Source organism: Pelodiscus sinensis, chromosome 2 (genome assembly GCF_052426305.1).
Source record: "Pelodiscus sinensis isolate ZL-2025 chromosome 2, ASM5242630v1, whole genome shotgun sequence".
Classification (NCBI taxonomy): domain Eukaryota; kingdom Metazoa; phylum Chordata; order Testudines; family Trionychidae; genus Pelodiscus; species Pelodiscus sinensis.
This window is the reverse complement of record NC_143053.1, coordinates 186,364,468-186,392,009: the sequence shown is the minus strand read 5'-3', so window position 1 is coordinate 186,392,009 and position 27,542 is coordinate 186,364,468. Positions and strand designations below refer to the sequence as shown.

General features: G+C 40.9%; 1 protein-coding gene across 1 annotated transcript; it reads right to left on the bottom strand.

Moving 5' to 3' along the window:
* Positions 1–1,780: 1,780 nt before the first annotated feature.
* On the bottom strand, positions 1,781–27,542 carry CMTM6 (CKLF like MARVEL transmembrane domain containing 6). Its single transcript, XM_006134296.5, has 4 exons — positions 27,274–27,542; positions 11,880–12,056; positions 9,705–9,803; positions 1,781–5,733 (listed from the first exon to the last, which is right to left on the bottom strand). The coding sequence occupies exons 1-4, from the start codon at positions 27,400–27,402 to the stop codon at positions 5,587–5,589; spliced, it is 552 nt and encodes a 183-aa protein (XP_006134358.3). The 5' UTR covers positions 27,403–27,542; the 3' UTR covers positions 1,781–5,586.

Sequence of the window (27,542 nt, the reverse complement as noted above, 5' to 3'; positions counted from 1 at the left end):
CTCCAACCTTGGTCACCATAATTATTTCTTCATCTTTGGTCTGATCTACTCCAACAGCTGCAGGATTCAGCTGATGGTGCCTGGAGCTGCTCTTCATCTCCCACGTCCTGGCCAGATTTGCCTCCTGTATATATAGCCACGATAGATTCATACCAAGTCTTGCCTGGAAGGTGAGAAAATAAAGCATAGCCCCAGCTGCTGAAGTGGGAGAGATTGCATACAGCTAGGAACAGGGAAAAATAGGATGTGCCAAGTTCGCAGAGGTGAAAGGAATTGGTAATCAACAGAAGGATATAGAAAGGATCTAAAGAAATCTAGGGCTTACCCTAATGCTATTCCCAGCCTCATTTACGGAGGGTACATTGGTAGGTTACCAGGAAGCAGGCAGCCACAGGTAACTAGAATATAACTGAGAAGTGTTGCCAGATTAATACACAAACCTATTTGTGTGTCTGGTGAGTCTAAAAGATGAAGAGAAATTGCTTCTTTGAATTCACTAGGAATAAAGCAGTCGGTGTTAGAGGAAGGACTTGCTGCCTTGAGTGAGTGTGCACGTGGTAAGGCATACTCCATGTTCTAAAGAGGAAGCTCTCCTCCCTACTCTAGACTAAAGAAACTAACCTCTGGAATGAGTCACATATGGCTAAACTGAAGCATATAGATGCCATCTGCATATTATCTAGTGAGCAACAGCTTAGGAGGCATATTCTACTCTGTTATACCAGTGTAACACCACTGACTGTAAAGGAGCTACTCAGGGACAAAGTCCTGCTGAGCCTCTGTATCAGCAGTATTATGGACTTTGTATTTGTCAACAAACTCTACTGCCCTTCCCACTACCCAAGTTACATTAATTTCCTGTACATCCACAGCTGTGGTACATTATTGTGCCTTGTTTCTTATGTATGTGGCTAAGTGTTCTAGTCACTTCTCAAAAGTTCAACTCTTTTCAAATTTATAGCAATTTTTGTCCCAGCCAGCCCCAACAGAATTCTGACTGGCACATTCATCTAAAAACCCAAGGCCACCTATTGTCATTGTATTCAGTGGGGGCAGGTTCACCCCTCTGGTTGGAATGATGCAAGCCCTTCATACCAATTTCAATGCATATGAAGAAAAAGGTCCCTAGTTATATTATACTCACCTGGTTTACAAAAAAAATAAAAAAGCCTTAGGTTAGCTAGGTGCACCTCTCACCATTATATGAAAGCAATAATATAACACCCTTGGTGGAGTGGAAGGAACATATTTTCTCCAAAAAGCTGTATGTTTAGGACTTAGTATTTTTTTAAGCACTTAGACAAAACACTTTCACAACAGATATCTACTTTCAGTTCTTACCGAGCTGAGTAATTTGATCATTCTTCTCTACACTTAGATAAATACATTTCCCCTACAGCTACCTTTTCATTTATAAGCTTTCTTGATACAAGCCTGCCATTTTTAAAATGACAAACAATAATCCAGTCCATTGAAAAGCAGTATTTGAATTGTACATACTAAATAATTTACAGCAATCTGTAGATGTAAAGTCTGTTGTGGAAGGACCATTTTGGCACAATGTTTTTCAGTGTCAGAATATTGAACATTTCAGAAGATAATTCGTGGGACCCTCTATAAGACTAAGATGACCACTTCTCCCTAGTCCAAGCACAATGGAAGCCCTCCCCAACAAACTGGGCAAATGGCCTGAAGTAGGAACAAAGGAGGAAGGGATTTCCTTCAGTTTCCTCCAGCAGGAGGAGATATTAATGCCAAATTATTAGTAGATGAAAGATAAGCTAGTTAAGTTACTCAGATTTTATTTAAAATTACAAAACATTTTAGAAATCCCAGGTTTTTTTTAATTTTATATATATATATAAGCATAGCACATTCAAGGCCACAGATTTTGAATTGAAAAAGAAAAAAAATCTTACTTCACCTGGAATTGCAAGGCATTTGAAGTACAAGTGAAAGAACTGTACATAATTATACAACCTTTATATTTTCCTGACCAAGTAACCATAAAATCTCAAAGAACAATACACAAATTAAATTTGCTACAGATAAAAATTCAATATACATTGCTAGAGCCTTACCAAATTCATAGCTATAAAAAATGCATCAAACTGAAATCTAGTCTTGTGTGTGTCTTACACTATATAGATTTCTTCACAAGGGAGACCAGTGTGTCTCAAATTGGGAGTTCTGACCCAAAAGGGATTGGGGGAGAGGGGGCGGGAAGAATTGCAAAGTTATTGTCAGGGATTGTGGTATTGTCATCCTTACTTCTGCGTAGCTGCTACCCCTACTATAACTTTGCAATACTCCACACCACAACTTCTTTTTGGGTTAGGACTCCCACAACTACAACACTATGAATTTTCAGATTTAAAATAATGGAAATTCTGAAGTTTATAGTTTCAAAATTCCTATGACCATGAAAATTAACCAGACTGAATTTGGTAGGGCCCCATACATTACACACGTACAGCAACAAATGAACATGTTTAAACCATTTTTATACATACATTTTATACCATAAATGGGGCACTATCAAGCTAATTTTCCATTGCAATGAGTTACACAATTTTTCAAGAACCATATAAAATTTCAGTTTCCCTCTATTGGAAGTTTTGTATTTCTCTTGTATGAACTGGTGTCTGTGCTTTGAATGGAACTGTAATCAAAATGATGGCAACTGCTGTTACATGCCAAAATACCTTTGTGCAGAACCCTGGGAATAGTGCAAGATAAGCTCATGGTCTTAAATGAATGGAGACTGCCTATCTCCTAGAACTTGAAGGGACCTTGAAAGGTCATTGAGTCCAGTCCCCCTGCCTTCACAGCAGGACCAAGTACCATCCCTGACAGATTTTTGCCCCAAATCCCTAAATGGCCATGTCAAGAGTTGAACTCACAACCCTGGGTTTAGCAGGCCAATGCTCAAACCACTGAGCTAACCCTCCCCCCAACTTTTTTTTTTAATTTAAAACAGGGCGTCTCTTCACATACTGTGATGCTGGGGAAAGCATGTATGTCCAACCTCCGCACTGGGAAAATAAAATTTTACAAAACAAAAGGTGCTGAGTGGAAGTCATCCTATATATTGCACAATCTTTTTTTTTTAAAACAAAATATTTAAATGTAAAAACAAATTAAAGGCTTAGTCACTTTTGATGCAAAAAGTAAAAACCGTGTACAGAAAAAATTTAAAAAACCACAGGAATGGAGCCAAAGATTGATGATATTCATTGTAGTGGTTCTAAATTACTTACACAGTATGAGAGAGTTCCCCAAGTACTGAGAAGTTTTATATTTTCCACAGTATTGCTTGTAAAGATCTCTCTTATACACATAACTACCAACAGCAGTTCTATACATGCAAGGAGATAGCTGGACCTATGGTACAGAGGAAAATATATATCTGCCCTAAGAGAGCACATTTCCTTTAGAAATGAGGAAATGTCACTAAGGAAAGTGAACGTTTACTCTGAAAGTATGCTTCAAACTAAACTTGCTGTTCTATACGATGTAACCACATTCCTTCAGCAAAATGTAGTGCTAGGATCAGATTTCCTTCATAGACAGGTTCAACCCTTCAGGAGTTGACAAAGGAAGATCATGACACCTACATTATGCATGACCCTCAGAAAGCAGCAGTCTTGGAATAAAGCCTCTGATTTCACTTACAGTACTTTAAATCCCTACTAATCTGTCCTCAAAACATGGTTAGGGTAAGAAAACAGCGTTCCCTGTAAGATGAGCCCTCTGGTTGCCACCCAGGAGAGGTTCAGGTACCACCCAGCCAATTAGAAGAGCACCCCCAGTGCTCACTGCTGGCAGCCAATGTTTCTACTGGTGGTGCACATCCAAACATGCCTTGGTGAACAAAATTTATGTCGCATATGGATAGAAAAATTTAGAGGGAACATGGTAAGATGACAACCCATTCCTAGATGGTTTAGTCTCAGTACAGCCTCAATGATTTAAAGATCTGTAAGTTTGACATAGTGCTTGGAAAATGATGTTATTCATCTCAAATCATGGAAGACATGGCAAGTGTCCCAAAAAGTCAGACAAACTACTTGTACATAACCATGCCTCGAGGATACTGGTGTAGGCTTCTTTTTGTTTACGCTATATATTTTGGGGTACCTCATGCTCTTAGGAGTTTCCTACAATTTATCCTGCTTACACAGCCCTCCTTGCAGGTCTAAGTTGTCTCATTTTTCCCTTCTGCAGAAAAAAAAAATCTAACCTGCAAAACCCCCACCCTTCAAACATCTGAAAAAAGCCATGAAAGGAGGGCTGTGGTGGAAAGGCAATCACAACTCTACTGACCTGATAGCTAGGACTTAACCTGCCTGGTCTTTTACATCTTGGCATTGCTTTAATCTGCTGCTCACTAACAGCTTCCCTTTTCATCCCATGGGCTGCTGTCTTAAGTCTAGAAGTTCATATAACTGTGTGCTTGCTTATTATCCTTTCATCAACCAAGCTAATTATAGCCAACATTCATGACCATGCATCTTCAATTAACATATACTGTTAATATACATGGACAAACTCTGATGTGCACTGGGACAGTGCCAAAATTTCATTGTTTTATTTTTAAATTAAACTTTCCCCTGCGAAGCTTATGCTAATTACTTTGTGCTGGCCTTGTGAACTGAAAGAATTAATTAGTCTCTCCGCCCCCCCCTTTAAAAATAATATCCCTTTAACTGTAGGCACTTAGCTGAGAGGAGAGTTTCTTTCCTCTACGTTGAAAGTTCCTGTTAAGCTATTAAAGAAGAAATTTGAAAACTAGCCTTTAATAATATTTTTAAAGAATATATCATACACAACTTTAATCTTCCACAAATATGAGTGCAAAAGCCACTCCATGATACACCACTTGACTATAAACACGCACAAGCTAACTGTATCTATTTTACAGATTGCTTTTTAGAAAGAGCACTGACTTTCAGAGACACAAAACAAAACAGAATCTAGAAGTATGGAGTAAGACACACAAGATAAAATCGAAGGACAACTCATTTGAGGATAGAAACCTCTTAGATTGCAAAGTTTAGTTTCCCTTTTACTTTCACAGTTTCACTAATATAATAAGGAAGGGATCTGATTCTTAGTATCAAAGGCAAGAAGCTGGATATCACCAACTTCAGTCGGGATGTATTCATCCAACAGAATTCTAAGTTTGGCCTGCTATATTTACATAATATTTAAATATTATAAAAACAATTCAGAATGTAAGTGATGAGTTCACCTGGATTAGTCCATTCTTAAGAGTCTCGCAGTGCTTTCAGTTACTGATGTCTAGTTTATAGTCAATTAAAAAATATATATGTAGGCTATTTATTTTAGAACTTTCCTCTGACAGTTATTAATCAGGACAAGTTAGATGAAGAATTGTACAAATGCTCAACATATTAAGAAACGTCAATAAAACCTTATGGTAGGATCTGTTTTGTACAAAGTTGGCTAGAATCAAGGGAAAGAGAAGATAAAGTTACCCTCAATGCAGTGAAATAAGTGGAGAAATAAAAATATTTCCTCTTGATTAATTTAACTCCTAGTAATTAATGAACTTTTTAAAGTCTAGGTTTGATTTTTCAGCGGCTGGTTTTCTACTCCATTCTCTGTGTTGCTAACGTTCTTCGATTTACTTTCCTTCCGTTTACGTGTCTCCATAAACATCTGAATACCATCAGCTAGAAATACCATACTAGCCAAAAATCCAAACACCTGTGAATGTGAAAGAAAATTATTTAAAATGTATACATAAGCATGAATCCAAAGCAAGAAAACAAGCAATCTTTTTCCTGCAAACCTCTCACCACCTTCACTGTAGTATTTCCATGTATTAGAGACTGGAGCACATTCAGTGTCCAGTCTTTTGAAATCTGTAGTTAAGTTCTTAGCAGAAAGATAAAAAATCATAACACTCAAGGCTCGACAATTAATGTAATCTACTCACCTGTGGCGAGTACATTACAAACTGGCATAGCCGCACAGTGCGGCCAGCGCATGCGCAGCGTGCTGAACTGCGCGGCTGGTGAGCGGGGCTAACCGCGGCTTGGCAAGCCCTGATAATACTGATAGGTCTTATGCTTTATAATTCTTATTTCTGGGATCAGGTGTGCATGGTACAGGAACTTACTGTTGACTGCAAGGAATTCAGCAGAGATTAATGCTGGAAAAAAAAGCAGCGAGGCAATAGCTCAGTATAGTTACACACCAAAGAATCAGATTGGTGCCTGAGCATTACTGGGATTCAGTGAAGTTTAAGAGTTAAATTTTACACTGCTTGAGTCAACACAATCTACTATATTTGACACAGTTTGTCAGTCAGTGTATCTGTTCATTCAAGAACTCCTCCTACACAGTAAGGCTACATCTACACTGGCGGCTTCTTGTGCAAGAACAGCCATTCTTCCGCAAAAACTTGCCGGCTGTCTACACTGCACGAGTGTTCTTCCAGAAGTAAATTTACTGTAAAGCGTTGTAAGCCCTCTTGCGCAAGAGCTCTTCCAGAAGAGGGCAGTGTAGACAGGCAACATGAATTTCTTGTGCGAGAAGCCCCTATGGTTAAAATGGCCATCTGAGCTTTCTTGCACAAGAGAGCGTCTACACTGGCATGGATGCTCTTGCGCAAAAGCACATGCCAGTGTAGACGCTCTCTTCTGGAAGAGTTTTTGCACAAGAACTCTTCCGCAAAAGAGTTCTTGTGCAAGAAGCTGCCAATGTAGACGTAGCCTAAGAGTTAGGACCACCAAATTCGGCATACAACTTCCGCTTATCATAACTTAAGCATGATAAGGGTTTGATTGTGCCAGGAAAATGGGATGTGCCTAGAATGGGATTGCTTGTCAAAACCAAATGGAAGAGGCAGTCACCAAATCAAGTACAGTCCTCAAAAGCTGACATAACTGAGCAAATGTTGAAAGAGGGCTTAGAGAGGGCAGGGGGTCAAGGCAGCATTCTACACTCCCACCTCTGCCTGCCAGCCCCAGCAGCTGCATTCTGGGGCCAGCTGTGGCAGCTCTGTGTTGGGGCTGGGAGAAGAGGTTCCTCACCCCCTGGCCATGACAGCTTTGGGCCCCAGCTGCATCTGCTCCATGCTGGGATCAGAGAAGGAGGCACCTTCCTCTAGCCATGGCACCCAACCTGGGCTTCCAAAGAGCTGCCACTGCCAGGAAACAGGTTGTCCTTCTGTGGCCCCCACCCAACCTAGCCTGGATCTGCCTCAGCCAGGGGACATCCACCTCCCACTGGCTGTGCTCACTGGAGAAGCACTTCTCACCTGGCCTCAAGCTGCTGTGATGAAAGAGGGCTAGAGTAGTCCTCTCTCCCTAGGCCAGCCTGCATGCTGAACCTCACATTCCCAGCCTCACCCCAGAGCAATACAGGCAGTCCCCAGGTTACATGGATCTGACTTACATCGGATCCCTACTTACAAACAGGGTGAGGCAACCCCGCACTAGCTGCTTCCCCCCAGCAGACCAGGGAGACGCAAAGCTAGCCACCCCCCCCCCCCCCCCAGCAGACCAGGGAGATGCGGAGCGGCTTTTCTCAGCAGACACCTCAGCTTGAGAATAAAGGACTGAGGGAAGTGAGGTGTGGGAGAATAAAACTGAGCTCTGGAGAAATGTTTGGCTAGAGTTTCCCCTACAATATGTACCAGTTCCGACTTACATACAAATTCAACTTAAGAGCAAACCTACAGTCCCTATCTTGTATGTAACCCGGGGACTGCCTGTAATTTAAACCAAGCATGTATATTTTCATTTTCTTTTCCAAACACACAAAAATTGAGTTAAAAACCTGAGCCATGCCTGGTAAATCTTCTAGTAGAACATAAACAAGATGTATGAGTGAGATTTCTTTCATGACTCCCTTCCCTCCCTCTTGCACGGAGAGATGGAAATGCCTAAGTTAATATTTGTGCCACAAATGAATATTACAGAAGATAAATGTATTCTTCTCCCTATAAAAATCTAATATTCTGATTACAGGATAAGAGTTCTTTACTTGGGGTTTCTAATGCAAGAATGTTCTTTGATTTTGATGCTTTATAATTAAGCAGGCTTCCCCCAGCACCAGCTCATGCCCCTCCCCTGCCTTGCTGCCTCTGTATCAGAGGCAGCAAGGGGCGAGGGAGGAGAATGCAAGTAATCAAGCTTATCAGGTAGCCCTTCCATCCTGCCCCAGCTGCAGCTCTAGCCCCAGCTCATAGGATCCTAGAGCCCAAACTCCAACCCAAGCCCAGACATCTACACAGCAATGAAATTGCACCGCCTAAGTGGGCTGGCATGAGCCACCTCTAGGTGCAGGCGTACCTTATGGAGAAAGCAAGAATAAAAATAAAGAAAGAAATTTGAGAGGAAAAAGTATACAATGATTCTGAGCCAAGGTTAGCAGGAATGGTGAAATGCTGATAGTGACTCTGGCAAGGCCAGAAGAACACAGGGCCAAGCATTCACAATATTATAGAGCCCCTAAGGTACACAGAGCTTCCAGCAAACCTTATAAAGACCACTGCTGGAGAACGTGCCCATCTAGTGACTGTGAGGGACTCCAAGAAGATCTCACCAAACTGAGTGATTGGGCAACAAAATGGCAAATGAAATACCGATAAGTGTAAAGTAACGCACATCGGGAAAAATAACCCCAACTATACGTACAGTATGATGGGGGCTAATTTGGCTACGACAAATCAGGAAAGAGATCTTGGAGTTATCGTGGACAATTCTCTGAAAACTTCCATGCAGTGTGCAGCGGCGGTCAAAAAGGCAAATAGGATGCTAGGAATTATTAAGAAAGGGATAGAAAATAAGACCCAGAATATCTTACTGCCCCTGTATAAAACTATGGTACGCCCACATCTTGAATACTGTGTACAGATGTGGTCTTCTCACCTCAAAAAAGATATTTTGGCCTTGGAAAGGGTTCAGAAAAGGGTAACTAAAATGATTAGGGGTTTGGAACGGGTCCCATACGAGGAGAGGTTAAAGCGACTGGGACTTTTCAGTTTAGAAAAGAGGCGACTGAGGGGGGATATGATAGAGGTTTATAAAATCATGAGTGGTGTGGAGAGGGCCGATAAAGAAAAGTTATTTATTAGTTCCCTAAATAGAAGAACTAGAGGACACCAAATGAAATTAATGGGTAGCAGGTTTAAAACTAATAAAAGAAAGTTCTTCTTCACACAGCATGTAGTCAACCTGTGGAACTCCTTGCCAGAGGAGGCTGTGAAGGCTAGGACTATAATAGAGTTTAAAGAGAAGCTAGATAATTTCATGGAGGTTAGGTCCATAAAAGGCTATTAGCCAGGGGATAAAATGGTGTCCTTGGCCTCTGTTTGTGGAAGGCTAGAGAGGGATGGCAGGAGACAAATCGCTTGATCATTGTCTTCGGTCTACCCTCTCTGGGGCACCTGGTGCTGGCCACTGTCGGTAGACAGGATACTGGGCTAGATGGACCTTGGTCTGACCCAGTACGGCCGTTCTTATGTTCTTAGTGGATCTCCCATACGCTCTGCTTTAGCAGAGGTTTTTGTACCAAGTCTTAGGAGTCCTGAGGTAGCCACGTCTTTTTGCATCTTTTCCCCCAGCAAACACATTGTCTTCTGTTTTCTGCCTCTAAGCCTTGAGCAGAGTGTAGATGTTACAATAAAGAATTAAAATATAGAGCAATGGATGTTTTCACATACTTACAATTGCAACAGTTTCAACAGATGACTTGTCATTGGTTGCAGCAAACACAATAGAAGCTATGAGAAAGACAATTCCCACCAGTGTAGTGATTCTGAAATCCTGCAATCATAAAAAACCCAAGAAAATTTCAAACTCTGTAGGCACTGTTTGGTAAAAGAACCAGTATATTAAAAAGGCCCATATTAATCAGACATTGAAGCCAATGATTAACTGCAACAATGTGAAAGGAATCTCCATCACATACTATTCTTTCTATGCCTTCCCCATTTCTACCTCATTCACCTCTAACATCTCTCATCACATTTAACATTCAGCAGAAATCTGTTTAGCTCTCCTAGATTCACTAACTTCTTTGGAGCCTTGGGGAAAGGGAGCCTTACAAATAAATGCATTCATTCAGCTTGCTTGGTTCTGATACTCTCCTACCTTTATGCCTTCAGTCAAAGAATTTACATATTGTTTGCTATGACAATTCTTATGCAAGATGGATGTACATGACACAAAATAGTGTTTTTGCCAATATTGTATCTTCTGAAATGCAAAAGCATACTGAGCATAACCGGCATCTGAAAGAGGTGGAGGATGACAAGGGGTAACAAAACATTTCTGTACATTAGATTAGGGAAACATGCAAGTTTCAAGTAATTAAATAAATTTACCCTATAGAATATTTCATGTGATAAACAGAGATCCCAGCATTACATGCTGGCAACAAACTACGCTCCACAAATGCAGTAATACAATTTACTATTAGTTTGTGTGACAATGCCACACCCAAGGACTCTGCATACAAATGCAGATCTATGGTCCTGACCTACCACAACAGCAAAACCAGATGGGCCTCAATAGCTTCAACTCAATAAAATAAGAGGGCAGGAGAGGAAGCATTTCAAGGCAAATACCTAGAAATGGAATGAGCTACATAAGTATGTGTGCGCATATGGGATGGGGACTGGTCATTTCTATTTTAGTTGAAATTGCAGACACTTTAAGATCTCATTACACACACACACACACACACACACACACACACACACACACACACACACACACCCCTCGCTATGCCACTAGTACAAGGGATTACAAAAAAAATCCTAATTTTAATAATCTAATTTATTTTTCATTACAGGTTCTCAGTATTGAACTGTTAGGGTAGCAGAAGAATGTTTGAGAAACAAAGTTTCCACTAAAATTTAAAACAAAACAAAAATGCATGAAAATATTTCTCCTAGCCTTACCTTTTGTGAATTCTGATTTGTTTTTCTCTTTCATTGAGAAGTAAAAATGTGTAATACCTGGGAAAAACCCTACACTTCTTGTTTTATATATTCTATAAACTCTTTTTGCTTATTTTAATAGAGACAAGATGACACAAGAGCAGAATTTGACTATGTATAGCTTGTCATACTAAAGGAATTGCAACTTGCTTTACAAAAATTATCTTGAAACAGACATAGCAATCTTCTGCAAAGCCAGAAATGCAGATATGGGAATTACAAAATGAAAATCACATGGCCTATGTTATGCCAGAGATCAGATTAGTGTTCATGATTCCTTCCAGATTTAATTTATTAAACCTAGCAGTAACAAAAAAAAAAGATGCACATACATGCTCATGAGAACTTTTGTTAAATAAAATACGCTTCTTAATGAAACCTATTACCATACACAAAATCTTTGCTGGATGTATTGATAGATAAAACTGGAAAATAAAGTCCACAGTGCTTTCCCTCACAGAGTAATATGCAGGATGGAGATTCATTAGGATAGGATTCATTTTGCCAAGTGACTTTTAAGGCAGTCTTAACCCCTTTCTTCGCACTCTTTATGATACTCAGCTAAGTTAAGGGGGACAGAGGGAAAAAAACCCACCTGCTTTGGTCTGTACCCTGGTCATTTATTCCAGTTAAAAAGAGGTTTAGAACCAGCTGGCATCTTTCCTAGAGAATAAGCTATCATCTTTCCCATTCCATGGCTACAGCTGAAATGCCGTATCTCAGTTACCAACATGAAAATGCCTAAGTAATTGCTAATAAAGAGATGATAACTTCATTAACATGGTATAGTATTGTTACCAAATAGTATATGTTGTCTGGAGAGAATAGTTATATAACTTTAAATTGATTTAAAAAAACTCCTTAGAATTAAGTAGCAAAAAATAAAGCAGTTCCTTACTAATTTCGGTATTCTTTTCTCCTCAATTTTTTCATATAAAGATGTATGATACACAGTCAGTATCATGACACTCAGAAAGGTGGCAGTGAAGCTTATAAACTCAAAGAAGTAAAGTCCACCACACAGGGTACAACTTTCCACAATTTCTTCCAAGATGAAGGCCAAGAAGGAAAGCAGCTGTGGAAAGAGAAAGATTATTCAAATTAGATAATCAATCCACCAATCTTTGTCAGGCAGTCTGCTAGGATTGCCAGATGGTTTAACCAAAAATACCAAACACATCCCACCCCCACCCAAAAAAACCACCGGGGAAAAATTCTGTTGAGGGAAAAAAAAAGGGGGGGGGGAACCAAAGTTGTTGAGAAAAAAAAAAAATTACAAACACAGCGTGGCCCATTTAAGAAATGCTTTTGAGGCTCCCTGTGCCGGGCCAGACAGCTCCCTTGCAGAACCTGGTAAGCCCCTGGGATTTTCTCCTCCTGTCTGGTTTAAAAAAAAAATAAAATAAAATAAAATCAGAAAATACCAGACATTTTAGGTGTCTGGTATTTTCTGAATTTTTTTTAACCGGACAGGAGGCGAAAATACCGGACTGTCTGGTTCAATCCCGGACACCTGGCAACCCTACAGTCCGCTGATATTAAAACAGTGAAAATAATTGTCTGATAAATGAGAAAATGTTTAAATATCAAAGCCAAAGAATTTTGTTTGTGACCTGACACCATTAGACAAGTACAAAAAATGCCACGTATTAAACACTTGATAGGCAAGCTTGCTGTTAAAACAAATAAACCAGATCCAGCTACACAGAACACACTACACAGAATGTATACTGTGACATCAATGGGTGTTTTATCAATTCATGATTTCATGGGTGAGGAGGAACAATCTAGGAAGATGCATTTTGGTTGTCATATGCTGTCAGCAGAAGCAAAATGTTATGTTATTTCTTTTTGCCTATTGAGCAGGCCTCAAAACCTGCATGTAGGTCTCTGGTCTGTACATGTCAACCAGAGCACCCGAGTTGAAAATGAAAACTACTGCCCCAGCTTCTTTATAATTAATGGGATGAGCGGTTTCTGCTAGTCACCTGCTCCTTGAAATTCTGATGTTGATGAACCATTTGTACCTGCTCTGTACCTCAGAGAAATTACACATCAAATTACGCACATGCTCCACACCCACATGCAGAATGAAGCAACTGTTCTTTTCCCAAGAGGACAGCAAAGTTTTCTTGGTTACATACAGTAGCTGGTCAATCTACCCAGAAGTTCTAAGCCTGTCTTATTTTTGTTTTTTTTTAAAACCAAGAACTCATTTGAGCTACTAGAGAAAAAAGTTATGATAACAAGATTGTTCATGGGACAAGTCACCAAAAAGAAATGTTTTTCGCTTGAAGAAAGGAGAATACAATTGTATTGCTAACCTCTCAATTGTGTTTGTATAACAATTTTCCTTGCACTTCTTATTTTGGCCACTCCCCTATGGGTAGGTTTCCCCACACTATACAGTACTACTGACCTAGGAGACAAACCCCAGTAATAAAGATTCAATGGAGTAGAGCATTCTAGGAAGGGAGGACCTGACTTATGAAATTAAAGGTAACTCTCTGAAGGCTTTATTTCCATGCCAACCGTACACTTATAAATAACCCTTGTATCACAGCAAGCCTTCCTGGTTAGAGGGCTTAACTTCAGGACTCCATTAAATATTGATCTTAACTTTCAGCTATCACTCTTAACAAGACTTGCTCATCTCTACTTCCACTCCCCTCACAGTCTGTATCGACACTGGCAAACACAGGATTTGCAATTCATTACTGTTGCAGCAGCAGCAAAGGTTGCAATTAGGGATGTTAAATTGTGTTTAATCAAATGATCGACTAGTTGATAGAATTTCCATCAATTAGTCAATAAGGGGTGAAACTGTAGAGCCGCAACGGGGTTAGCTCCTGGCCTCTGGAGCTAACCCCGCTGTGACTCTGCCTTTTAAACGTATAAAGAACCATTAATTTATAAAGTAAAACTAACCTATACAAATGTGTGCAACATTTCATACAACTATGTCCTACTAGGGCAGTTAACTGAATAGTCGAGTAACCTCATGATTTCTTATCGGTTAGTCTCTGGGGCAGGGATATTCTATAGTCTCTGGGGCGGGGCCGGCAGCCAGTGCACTCCAGCCTCACTCCTGAGAAGACTCTTGCCACTCCATGCTGCCGGCACTGTATCAGAGACAGCAGCGCAGGGTGCCAACTGGGAGCTGGTCTGAGCAGGGAGCCAGTTTAAAACTCAGCTCCCCTTGTGCACCTGTGCTGTCACCCTGTGCTGCTGCCTCAGATAAAGAGACAGCGGAGGGGGTGGCAGCAATCCCTGTATAGAGGGTGGTCTGAGCTTCCGGACCCGGCACACGCCCAAACTGAGCTGGGCTGTTGGCCATCTTGCTTAAAAATGTACTTGCAAGTCGGGAGGGGTGGGGAAGGGGGGAGAAATGCATGTAGTCTATAGCATTAACCTATAAGCTTTTGCTTATCAGTTAATAGACTACACATTTACATTCCTATGTCCTACCACTTTAGATAAATTTGTTACAGATTGTGGAAATCCTTATTAATTACACTATCACTATAAAATAACTAATAGGTCAACTTCACTTCTAAGCCCAACTATCATTCCTAGATTCACAGAAAACCAATACTCTCCAGAGCCATAAAAGTTTAAGTACTACCTATTCTGGCAGAATTACAGACAAATCCGGTGAACAAGCAGTTAAACCCATATGAATGTGCTTTGATCCATGCAGTTTAAGCTATGTCTACTTAGGAGTGCTTAACAAATACAATATACCAGTAATCATATACTGGCAGACTTCTCCTAATGTAGTTGCAGCTAAGCCAACCAAGTCATGCTTGTAAAGGTGTAGTGCCACAAAAATTATTTTTTTCCAGGATAAGTGGTGTCCATACTAGATATCTGTGGGCAGAGCTATGTCAATCAGGGACTGCACCTTTTCACACACCTGCACAGTTTTGCCAGCCCAAATCTATAGTGTGGACATAACCTTATTCCAGTTTAGCAAAGTGAAATCAAAAGTTATACTGGTATAACGGTATCCACACCAAGGCTTTTACTGACATAACTATATTGGTAAAATAGTGTAACACACACACATAGTGTGGTTACTGAGTAATGCAAGTGGCACCTAGACCACAGCAACAGTTAAGACCAAGCGATCTCTACAGCATGGGCTGGGAGCCAGCTGGCTTTTAGCTAAGAGGGTAGAGGCTCCTATAGTCAGCTCCCAAGGTCCCAGCTTCAAATCCGCTCGGTGGCGGTTACAATAGCACACCCATCACACCAGCAAAACTTTAATTTAGACCAAGCCTAACAATCAGGATTACCATCTTTTGTGATTATCCAAAGTCTAATCACAGGTTTTCTGTGATTACCCAGGGAGGTTGTGGAATCCCCATCTCTGGAGATATTTAAGAGTAGGTTAGATAAATGTCTATCAGGGATGGTCTAGACAGTATTTGGTCCTGCCATGAGGGCAGGGGACTGGACTCGATGACCTCTCCAGGTCCCTTCCAGTCCTAGTATTCTATCTCCATCTTCTCCTTTACAACTTAAGAAAAATCACTGAAATTGAGTTTCACATTCTGATTTTCATACAATAGCACAATACATATTTGGACAGAAAATATTTTAATTAAAAACATTTATTTTTGACAATTAGTTGCCAGTGTCCATTTAAAGAGATGAAATTCAAAACAGCCACTTTTAACTGGTTACTTTCTAGTTAAAAGCTTGCACCAAGCTGCTGTATATGGTACATAGTGGATCCTTGTCAAGGAAAATAAGATACAGCTCGAGTCTTCCTTTAATATGAATATGATCTTAAGTTCAGCACATGTGAACAGTAAATTTCCTAATTTAAACCATGCCCAGAAGGCAAAATTTCAGAGACAGTATTAAATAGGATACATCTTAAATAACAGAAAGATCTACAGAAACAAAAACAATAAGGCCATTTCTCAGCACACTTCCCTCTTTTCATGTAGTTGCTTTTAGGCAGATTTAAGAATCAACTTCTGCATAAATAATTATAGATGTGGATTTCTCAAATATTTTGAATCCATTGAATGATTTTATTTGAGACTGTATGGGGGAGGGATTTTTTTCCCCTCCCACCTGATTTAAATTTAAAAAGCAAAGACAACCATTACAGGTTTTTTCCATTTCCTTATCATCATGTTTATCACCAGCACATTGAAAATTTGAGTCACATTTTTTCATTCATAATTTCTGATCTTTCACCATGAAGAGTTTCCATATAAATCACCTTTGCTGTCCAGTGAAAAAGTAGAGCAGAAAAGATACAATGTAACTGCTAGAAACCACACTTTGAAAATTGCTCAAACTCAAATAACCATTACGCGATCTCTGGAGCAATGTGATCCAAAAATCAGATAGCTCATGAATGTTCACTAATAGCCATTCTTTTATCCCTGAAAATTATTCAGCTGCTTGCATGTTAATGAACATGCCGCAGTTAAAATCCCTGCTTAAAATCAGTGAAGAAAAGGCATCCGCACTTACATGACTTCCTTTAGGTAAAGCGGTTTCTTGTAGGGATGTTAAATTTAGATTAACTGGCTAATCGAATATCCAATAAGGGCACCTCTGCCTTTATACTGCAGAGCGTGCAGTAGGTGTAACTGCTAAACAAAAAAAAAATCTTAGCAGTTACATGTTTACCCTATTACATGATTTTTAACATTCCTAATGTTAAATATTAGGAATGTATATAGAGTGAAGTTAGATACACAATTTAAAAAGAACTATTCAAAGTCAGCTCTTCCTTCCTCATCTTTCCAGTCAACTCGAGTGTTTTGTTCTTCTTCCTGCAACAGTTTAAGACAAGTATCCAAAAGCGCATACTGAACAGTTAACTGCACCTCTTATGGTGCTTTAGGTGTGCAATGGATTCATTGTGGCAGATGAGTACAGTTAACAAAAATAGAGCAGAAAATGCCAATTAAACAGAGTAATTAAGAATCTTCATAATTCCATATAAAGAACTCAATTGTGAGGAGAAAAAGACACCATACTTTCTTTTAAATAAATTCCCCTTAAACCTTTTAATAAAAAAAAATTGAGATTAAAAGAGTGTTTACAAAAGAACACGCTGCCAGTCTGCATAATAGAAAAAGCATGGCTGATATACGTTGTACAAACTCCTACATGTACAAGAAACTAGGGATGTGAATGACTAGTCGACTATCTGATAGTCAACAGGTCGTCTCCCCACCCCCCTTGCTGCCTCTATCAGAAAGAGGCAGCAAGTGGGAAGGGGGGGGGGGGAGAAGAGAGAGAGAATAGTGCATCAAAGTAGCAGTGCTGCGTGGAGCCCAGGGTCAGTTGGGGACTGCCCCCACTGACCCCAGGCTCCATGCAGCGCTGCCACTTTTAAATACCATGGGGAGCATGGGGCCAGCAGGGGAATGCTTGAATCCCCCACTGACTCCATACTCCCTGCAGTGCTTTCCCTGTTCAAGTGCTGCAGTTCAAAGGAGGAGGTGCCCTTATCGACTAATCGAATAGTCAATGCAAATTACATCGAATATTCAATTAGCCAATTAATCTAAATTTAAAATCCCTAGAAGAAACCGCTTTACCTGAAGGAAGTCATTTAAGTGCTAATGCCTTTTCTCTTCATCACTGATGGTAAGCAGGGATTTTAACTGGCATGTTTGTTAACATGCAAGCAACTGAATAATTTTCAGCATAGCTTTATACTGCAGAGCCCACAGGGGAGCAGCGCCTCCAGCCCCTGCTGGCCCAGCTCCCAGCAGGAGTAGGCAGCCCTTTCCTGCCTGGCCCCTGAGGAGGAGGGTTTGCTGCCCGGCCACAGCAAAACCATCTTCCCAGGAGCCAACTGAGTGCAACTGGAATCATTAACTGATAAGCATCAACTTACCAGTTAATCAGTTATACTCTGACGTCCCTATTTAACATGTTATTATATCTCACATTACACAGGGCCATCATCTGTGCTCCATTGTTATTTGTTGTGTGGTTGAACCTAGAGATCCCAATTAGAATCCAGGGTCCCATGTGATAGAAGATGATCTACAAACACCTGGGCTACATCTAGACTGGCATGAATTTCCGAAAATGCTTTTAATGGAAAACTTTTCCATTAAAAGCATTTTCGGAAAAGCGCATCTAGATAGGCAGGATGCTTTTCTGCAAAAGCACTTTTTGCAGAAAAGCGTCCGTGGCCAATCTAGACGCGCTTTTCCACAAAAAAGCCCCGATCGCCATTTTCGCGATCGGGGCTTTTTTTGTGGAAAACAGTACTGTGCTGTCTACATTGGCCCTTTTGGGCAAAAGTCCTTCGGAAAAACACTTTTGCCCAAACGGGAGCAGCATAGTTTTTCTGGAAAAGCACTGATGATTTTACATGAGATCATCAGTGCTTTTGTGGAAATTCAAGTGGCCAGTGTAGACAGCTGGCAAGTTTTTCCGGAAAAGCTGCTGATTTTCTGGAAAAACTTGCCCGTCTAGACACAGCCCTAGATTCTCCTCATCAGGGAACAGGAGATGCCACATTTCACTCAACGTTTCCTCAGGGTCATTGCTGGGAGTCTCCTGCTTTCAAAACCTGCAGAAGTGCCTGTCAAAAAAAATACCTCCATTATATTTCACTAATTATCTGCTTTCGATGAGACCACAGCTCCTTAGAAAAAAGGGCTACCATGGGGTCCCTCCCAAAGAAAGTCATCCTCAGGACTTCCAAACAGAGTAATTTTTTTCTGGATTTGCACTCTGAGTCTCCAAGACCCATAGGTAAACCACCTGTAGGGTATGTCTACACTTGCACCTTCTTTCGAGATAGGGATGCAAATGAAGATACTCGAAATTGCAAATGAAGCCGGGATTTAAATATCCCACACTTCATTTGCATAATCGCATTATGGCGCTATTTCGAAATAACGCGTCTACACAGCATGTTTATTTCGAAATAGCGCTATTTGCTATTATGCAAATGAAGCACGGGATATTTAAATCCTGGCTTAATTTGCAATTTTGAATGTCTTCATTTGCATCCCCTCTATCAAAAGAGGGTGCAAGTGTAGACATGCCCATAGAGAATGGCTTCTCCCTGGTTCCTCTTTCTTCTCAGAATTGCAGAGCCTTTACTGTGCTGAATCTTCTATACCAGAGGTTCTCAAATTGGGGAGAGAGGGAAGCATGAGACGCCAAAGGCAGCCGCACTGCCTTCAGAGCTCAGCACCCAGCCAAGAGCCACCACTCTTTGGTACCCAGTTCTGATAGCAACGCTGACATCAACAGCAGTGCTTTAGTAAAGATGCCATAATACGGTATTGTCTATAAACTTAAATGGCTCTGTTTGAATCAATGCCTTACTGTTTTAAATACCTGAGCTGTAAGTTTATTTAAAAAAAAAATCTGTATATTTACACACACTTGCGTGGCAGGAGGAGGGGCATAAACTACTACAGACAAAGAAGGAATCAAATAAGTTAAGGAACTATTGTGCTACAGCAGGGCTACTCAACATGCAGGCCCGCATGTGGCCCGTTTGTTTGTGGCCCGCGGCGCGGTTTGGGTTTACAGAGGGCTCAATATGCGGCCTGTGGGTGGGATCCTTTAAATGTGGCCTCCACTGGGAACACGCTCCACAACGGTGAGTCAATACAACGGTCTTTTGTTGATGTGTGTTTTAGTAGCCAAATTCCTAGACTGTCATTGCTCATTGAAAGTGCTGTCATATGGGTGGAAATCGGGTAAATATTGCATTTTATTAATATCAGCAGACCTGACTTAAATGGGGCCTGCATGTTGTGTACTCTTGCCTTAATCTCTGTATTCATGCCTGTCAGTGTGAAAGAAGCTATTTGCATATATTTGAATATATATTTGCATGTATATGCAACCATACTTAGGTTGTGGCCCTCAGCATGTGCTGTGAATATCAACTTTGGAAGCCCTGAGGGCCATAATAAGAAGCCCTGCTCTACAGAGTCTCCAGACCAGAACCCAAGTTTAGTCTCTTCTCTACAATTTTAGTTTGTTACCCTAAGCACTGCATAGCAGAGGGTTATGTGGCCACAAAACTTTACAGCTTACTTTTAAGCCATTATCCCCACGTTGTATGTCTATACCCATTCATTCAAGATATTAATACCTGTGTCACTTGAATGATAGTGACTTATCAATACTAACATTATGTGCACACTTAGTTTTTATGTTTAATTATCAAATTTCTAGCATAGCCTTAATGTTAGATACGTATGAACATGCAAAATAAAGTTATGAAAAAAGGAAAGTGAAATACTTTCTTATGAAACGTAACTGTGTAACCACTGTTATAAAGAATCTCAATTGTTACATTTTTCCCTATGAAATCTTCTGGTTTAAAATTACATACAAGTGTTGCTATTTAAAGGATTCTGCTGATTTCACAAGTCTTTATAAATAGGGTTTGTGCAATAATTGAGTAGTTCAGAAGCAAAAGCAGATCATGAAGCATATATTTATAACTTTCCTTTTCAGTCTAAGGTAATACACTGACGTTTCTGCAAGCAACACTTTCTTTTTAAATCCACCACTTAAATGACAAGTACTACTCTTTGCATATTAATGCAGAACCTTGGGTCTTGGCACAATGTGCCCTCTCCTATCCAACCACACAGAATCTAGAATTTTAGTTTCTATCTAAAACTGGTTCTTGTTTTAAACCAAAATTAAAAGAACTCTGTGCAAAACCCAAAGTTGTTAATATCCCTTTGGCAGGTACATTTTTATGCGATACACAAAAATGGTTTCAAAAGAGGCTTCAGCAGTCAGCAATATGCTATCACTGTTTATCTCTAATTACTATAAATCTTAAGTAGTGTTTTCCCTCAACCCATACTGTCATCTTAAAAATCTGAAAATAGTTCTCTGCAGTCAGCTTTATAATTTCAGGGAATATTGTACCATATATAAAATGGAATCACAGAATATTACATTTAGCAAATCATCTATTTAAAAAGCATCCTAAACAAAGTGTTGGTTAGTTTGCAATTTTAATATTGCAGTACTCGGTATAAATCACTGTCTTGTATATTATCTGCATGACAGCCGTCACTAGCAGCCCAATATGCTATGTGTGGTTAAAAAAAAAAGTAATAAGACAGCTGCTATGCCAAAGAGACAAAAGACAGACAAAAGTTGAAAGGAGAATGAGGGAAACAGAGGTAAAGCCAGGATTAGAAATCATACCTCCCAACTCCCAATTTGCTGTTCTGAGCTATACATTAGAGCACATTCAATAGATTGCAGAGATTATACTAACATACTTATTTGGATTTCCAAAATGGGCAATATTACTTCAAATGTTTAAGTAAATCACAGCACTTTTGCGCTTTCCTTAGGAAAGAGTAAATCACACATAAAAAGTTACCTGAATTTCACCCACAATAATTTACAAGATGTATTTTTTAATTTGTGTCTGGACCAAGAACCCCAAAATGTGTGCATTTGGGGAAAAAAGAGGAAGAAAACCCTGAGCAGATACAAAATATGTATCCATATCCAATCCATAAACATGGTCCACAGATATCCACAGATTTAAAGGGCTCTAAAGAATTTTTAAAAAAACCCTCTGGTGAGCTAATGAGAAATCTGGCTTTGGCTAGCTACCTTTCAATGTCCTTACAGTGATGGGAGTAGGCCATAAAATGCCAAAACTTAAAAAATATATCAAGTTTGTGCCCACATGGGTCAAACAGTCTCCTATCTTGTTTTACTGAAGCTGTCATAAGCAATTTCCCTTCCCCCACCCACCCAAGCAGAAATGCCACATCCAGGGGGGATGTACCTATAGATGTCTATAACACTGCACATGAGCAGTTTTTATAAAGTGCTGAGATTATTTATATGAGTAAAATGTTTGCATGGAAGTAATACCCATTGGGATAATTTTATTTAACAAATGTTTTATAATTAAAAAAACAAAGTGCAAATTTACCCTCAAAATATTTATATAAAGCACTTTCGGGATTTGAGAATTTTTTTTAAAAAATTTAAACTATAACTTTCTGAAGTTGAGAGATTCCTCTCATATACTTGGCACAGTGTTTCTTTTTTAAATGCCTTGTTCTCTGTTTTTAAAATGTTGAGGTTCTCTTTTTGGCATTGCCTGATTAATGACAAAGGGTAGAAATCACTAGATGCACTTGTTAGTCTTTAAAGTGCTACATAGTCCTGTTTGTTGTTTTAGATGCACTTGTGATTACACCATTTCAGACCTAAAAACCACTGCTTTCAAGAACACTGATTTTAGGATTTCCCATTTGTAGGGATAACATATTAAAGTATTAAAAATGATTCCCCCAAGTGGAAGTGACTCCCCATAATTTGTTCCCCACAATTTAAAGTCTAAGTAGCATAAGTTTGTTAAGTAGAAGAAGCGTATAAGTGTTTAGATTTATTATTATTATTTGTTAAGATTGTTAAATGTTTAGATTTATTATTATTGCCCTTTTGGAATATAATTTGTTAGGAATGTAATATTAGGTCATGTAACTTAGAACTGTTAAGAATATAATTCTATGTAGCCAGAAACAGCTCCCCTCTCTGTCCCCCAGGGCAGGCTCAAGCTTTTGCAAAGGGGCTGCTTGAAATTGACATTGCAGGGATACATTGTAACAATGCATTGTCAAGCCACTAACTCTGCTCTGGGAGCCAAGCCCTGTAATTGACTAAGGGCATTGTTACATAATTGACTCTGGTTCTCTTCAGAGCATTGTGAAGCAATCAACCCTAATCGCAAAGTGAAACATTGTAACTATAACAGTAACTAACTCAGCACTCAGAGAGAGAAGGTTTTAAGAAATGCCACCCAGAAACTTGTGACTTTTTGTAACTACAACTCTTGTATATGTAAAGTTATTATTATACAAAATACTGTATGTGAAACATTAATTAGGGAATGTATGTAAGAGAGAGAGTGCTTGGACGATGAATGAATGGTTTTGAGAGGTGCCAGCCTGAGAATGCTGAAGAAGGCTGAAGAAAGGGCTGAAGAAGGCATCAGGTGCCAGTGCAACCAAAAGGTGTCAATTGGAGAAAACCAAATCCTGGAGATCCACCCTATGAGATCACTGACAAGCACTTGACAGCCACCCTGGACATCAGCATGATACAGCAATTCCCATAGACTGGCATAGGAAGAAATTCCTATAAGAACTGGACTAAAAGACTATGGAGTCAGAGTCCAAGGTTCTGCTGCCAGCCCACCAGGAGCTTCAGATGCGCATCTGACCAGGACTTCGCTCCCAACTACCATCACTTGTGTACAGAATACCTGGCCAGTATTCTGTCACAAGCAACTTCCGGGCTGGTAACTATAACAAATACACAGAACCTGAATGAATGGATGAATGATTGAATGAATGTTAACCCTTATATTTTTATATATATATAAGTAGTGATAGGAATAAGTAGCTAAACAACGTTGTTTGCGTCTATCTTTTCTTTATTATTATCTTTACAATAAATGTGGCTTTTTGCCTTATCCCCCTCATAAGATCCTGCTTGCTTTTATTGGTACAAACACATTTACATTTCAACATCTTCCTTAAAGCCAAAACCATGTTACTGCTATTTTAATTTTTGGTAATAAGTCCTGAATTACTTCACTTACAGAGATTCCATAGATGAGATAGTCTAAATATATATATTAACCACAAATTTGAAAGACATCATTTGACACCCTTCCCCCCATATCTATGAATAGGATAAGACGATGACACAATACACAAAAAGCCAGCATAATAGGTTTCCTTCTTTTGAAGACTTAGGATTTCATCGACTTACAGGATCCACAATGTAACATCCCTACTACGGCGGCTACCACAATATAATGAGATTCAACCAGCCTTTCAGAGGTGGAGTGCCAAGATTTGACTTAGTCACCTCTACGTATGGGTCCGAGTGCCAGTGATACTTTTTAAAGTCCATAATAGTCCTACTTACAGCAACTGTATTAATGAAGAAAGATGCAGATCTTACCTTTTAGTGCAAGGGTTGGGCAACCTTTCAGAGGTGGCTTACCAAGATTTAACTTATTCACAGATCTGTGTGCTGGGAGAGGAGGGGGGGGGGAGGCAAGGGAGGCAGGCTAGGTAGAGTGACCTTATTATCTGAACCAGCTGCAGCTAGGGAGAACAGTTTAATTTAAATTATGAAACAGATTAAGTGTTAACTTTCTCATGTTAGTTTATAAAACTTAATTTTAAATAAAGTAAAATATTATGTCCAACACAAAAGGCTTCAATATTTTCTTCATTTATGGCAGGGGAACCTTTTTTGGATCAGGGGGTCACTGACCTACAGAAAAATCAGTTGGGAACGATGCAAGTGAAAAGCAAAAAACACTCCTCCAAAACCCTCCGATGCTCATTGATGTGGCTCCAACTGAGACATCTCACTCCTATGGTGCCCCAGCCTCATGGGGTGAGGAGAAAGGAAGGGGGAGACAGGTTCAGGGTTTCCCATAGACCAGATTTACTTCTCAGGGGTTCCGGAGTTAGTGAATTTTATGGACCTCCTTAGACTCTGGGTTAGGGACAAAAAAGAAGGCACAGTGTGAGAGAAAAGGCTGCCAGCAAGTAGGATAGGGATGGGATTCAGGGTTCAGAAGGGGGAGAAGTTATGAGGTCTGAGTGGGGGTGAGGTAGGATGCAGAGGCTGGCTGGGAGTAGGGTATCTGGCCAGGTGGAGGGAACAGGAGCAAAGGAGGGTACAGTGTGCGGCCAGGAGAGAGTGTGCAGGAACAAGGGAAGGTGTCGGAGCAAGCGTCGGGTGCCCGGTCCCGGAAGGGTAGGGAAGTGAGGGGATTGGGCGTCAAGGGGGTCCTTACCTAGCTTCGTGCCCCCTGCAGCAATGGCCGCAGCCTGTCCCAGCCGCCATAGAGGGAAGTTCTGCTGTCAATACAGTCCGGGGCCACTCCAGAGGCCCTGCTGCCACTGTGGTCTGGGGCTGGCCACGGAGGCCCCGCTGCTGTGGCCCATGTGGTCTGGGGTGGGCCCCAGAAGCGCTGCTGCCCCTGCCACGTGGTCTTGGGTTGGCCCCAGACTGTGTGGCTGCAGCAGTGGCACCTCCGGGGCAAGTTCTGGATCAGGTGGCCACCACAGCAGCACCTCTGGTCTCAGCCAAGGCACCACTGAAGAGCCTCAGCCCCAGGGCTGCCTCCTCCCACTGCAGCTTAACCTGCTGCTCCCTTCCATGTGCTGCTGAAAAAAGAAAAAAAAAAGTGGCCTGCGTATCATAAGTGGCACACTTGCCATAGGTTGCCGACCCCGGTACTAAGACCACAAATAGCAGTGCCACAGTGGACTGCATATTCTGGATCATGCTTACAAACCAACTGAAATCACTTGCTAGATCTAGCACAAACTTGTTTGTAGTGTATGTCCAAATGCGTGCACCATACTGGCACTGTGGTGATGCCCTTTACAGTAATAATAGTTTGAGTCTGCAGAAGCAATATTACAATTACAAAGCTATTCACTAATATACTGATATTTAAAAGTTGAAAATGCACTATTTACCATTTGATTTAGCTGAATTTAAAGAGTGAATAAATTAGTCTAAGACTTTTAGATCAAGCTAAGTTTTCTTTAACTAAATGGTGGGCTGTGTCTACATTTAAAGGAAGTATCTACACCAACTTCTACTTTGATTAGGAGCTTAGGATATTATTTTTAATATTTGTTTTTATTAGAGTAAGGTTTTGTCACAAAAGACAAATGTCTTTGGTCATTTTTATATACCACCTGATATTTTGTAAAATGATACAGCCTAAAAAATGGAGGCCAGGAGACAATCAGTAAAAAAGAAATCAAAAGTAAAAAGACAGAGAGAAACAAAACAAACACTCTAATGAAAAAGCATTACATTAGGCAATAAGTTGATTACATTTCCAACTTCATACTTCCGGCAATTGTTTGCCAAATAAAACATACCAAGCACAAAAAAGGGACAGCTGTTAACACTCATTTTGTTTCATACTGTTTTGTCCTCTATTTATGTATAGAGTTTTTATAACAGAGAATTAGAAACTTAACAAAATAGCCAAGATTTCTGCACATTTCTAATATGAAGCAGATATCAGCATCCTAATAAAAGCCACCGTAAAAAACAAAGTTTTCTGTTTAATGGACTTGAAGCAAGCACTTATTCTTAAGTCTACTAATTCAGTTAAGCAGTCATGTCTGAGCACAAAGAATGGTGAAGAGGGGCAGGAACAATAAAGAGCAGGGGAGTGATGTGGAAAGAAGGAAGAAGAGTGTAAAGGGGAGGGGAAAGTGACATTGTGCAAAACAGATTAAGAAACATTAAAGTTGTTTGTAATGTTGGTGTAACTATCGTGGTCTTAGGATGTTAGAAAGAGAAGGTGGGTAAGGTGGTATATCTTATTGGACCAACTTCCACTGGGGAGACAACATCTTTTGAGGTCCTTTTTTCACTTCAGAGACCTGAAGAACAGCTTTAGTGCAAGATTCTGCTGGCGAGAGAGAAACTAGCTCAGTAAAAGATATTTTACCTCACTCAAGTTGGATCATTAATGTTTGTTACCCCCTTATTTGCTTTGTCCCTCCTCACTTATAGTCAACCAAAGCATTAACCCTACTATTCACAGCACACCGCCCTCTCCTGAAAAACCCAGCCATACCATAACATAGGACATGGTCTGAGGTCAACTTAGAGACAAGAGCCAGGGAAGGGAGGAACTGCAGAAAAATCTGGGGAGTCCAACCAGATCCTTGCACTCACTGGGGCAGCACCAAGATCTTCTACAAGCTCCTGACATTCCACCAGAGCATGTGCAATAGGAGATTTAGTTTCACTAGTCTCCGAGTAGCCATGTTAGTCTGTAACTGTAAAAACAAGGAGCAAGGCCCGTGGCACGTTAGAGGCTAACACCTATACACCTATAGGACCATGCGCTTTCGCCAGGGGCTCTTAACCATTTTTCTCTCTGAGAACACAACAGGCAATACAAACTCTCTGGGCTGCCTGTGCCACAGCAACTTGCCGCATACAAGGCCAGGGCTGGCAAGCAGGACAATTGGCCAGGGCCCCTCTGCAGAGCTAAGTTGCTCGGGTTTTGGCTTCAGCTTTCTGTCCCCGGCCCAGCGAGTCTGACGGCCCCTGGCTGCGAAGCGCGGCACCAGGTGAGACAGACAGGCCCGGGCGGCGCCGCCTTTGCCCCTCACCAGCCCAGCCAGGCGTGCGCGGTGCACAAACAGGGCCGAGGCCGGGCCACGCCTCATCCCGCCGCTCGGGGCCGGATCCACACAGCGGCGCTTACTCACCGCTTGCGCCGCTTTCAGCAGCAGGCGCTGCCAGCCCAGCCGCCCGAATTTGCACCCGCAGCAGCGGCCCTCGCCGGCTTTTCCCTTTGGCTCGGTGGTGGACCCGTACACGGCGGCGATGGGGTCCATGGCGGGCGGGCTGCGGCGCCCGCGGGCCAGGACTCGGGCACGTCCCTCCGCCGCCGGGCCAAGCTCGCGAATCCCGCGGCAGCGCAGCGCCCCGCCGGCCAGGAGTTCCCCGCCCCGCGCTTCTGGAAAACCCGGGGCGG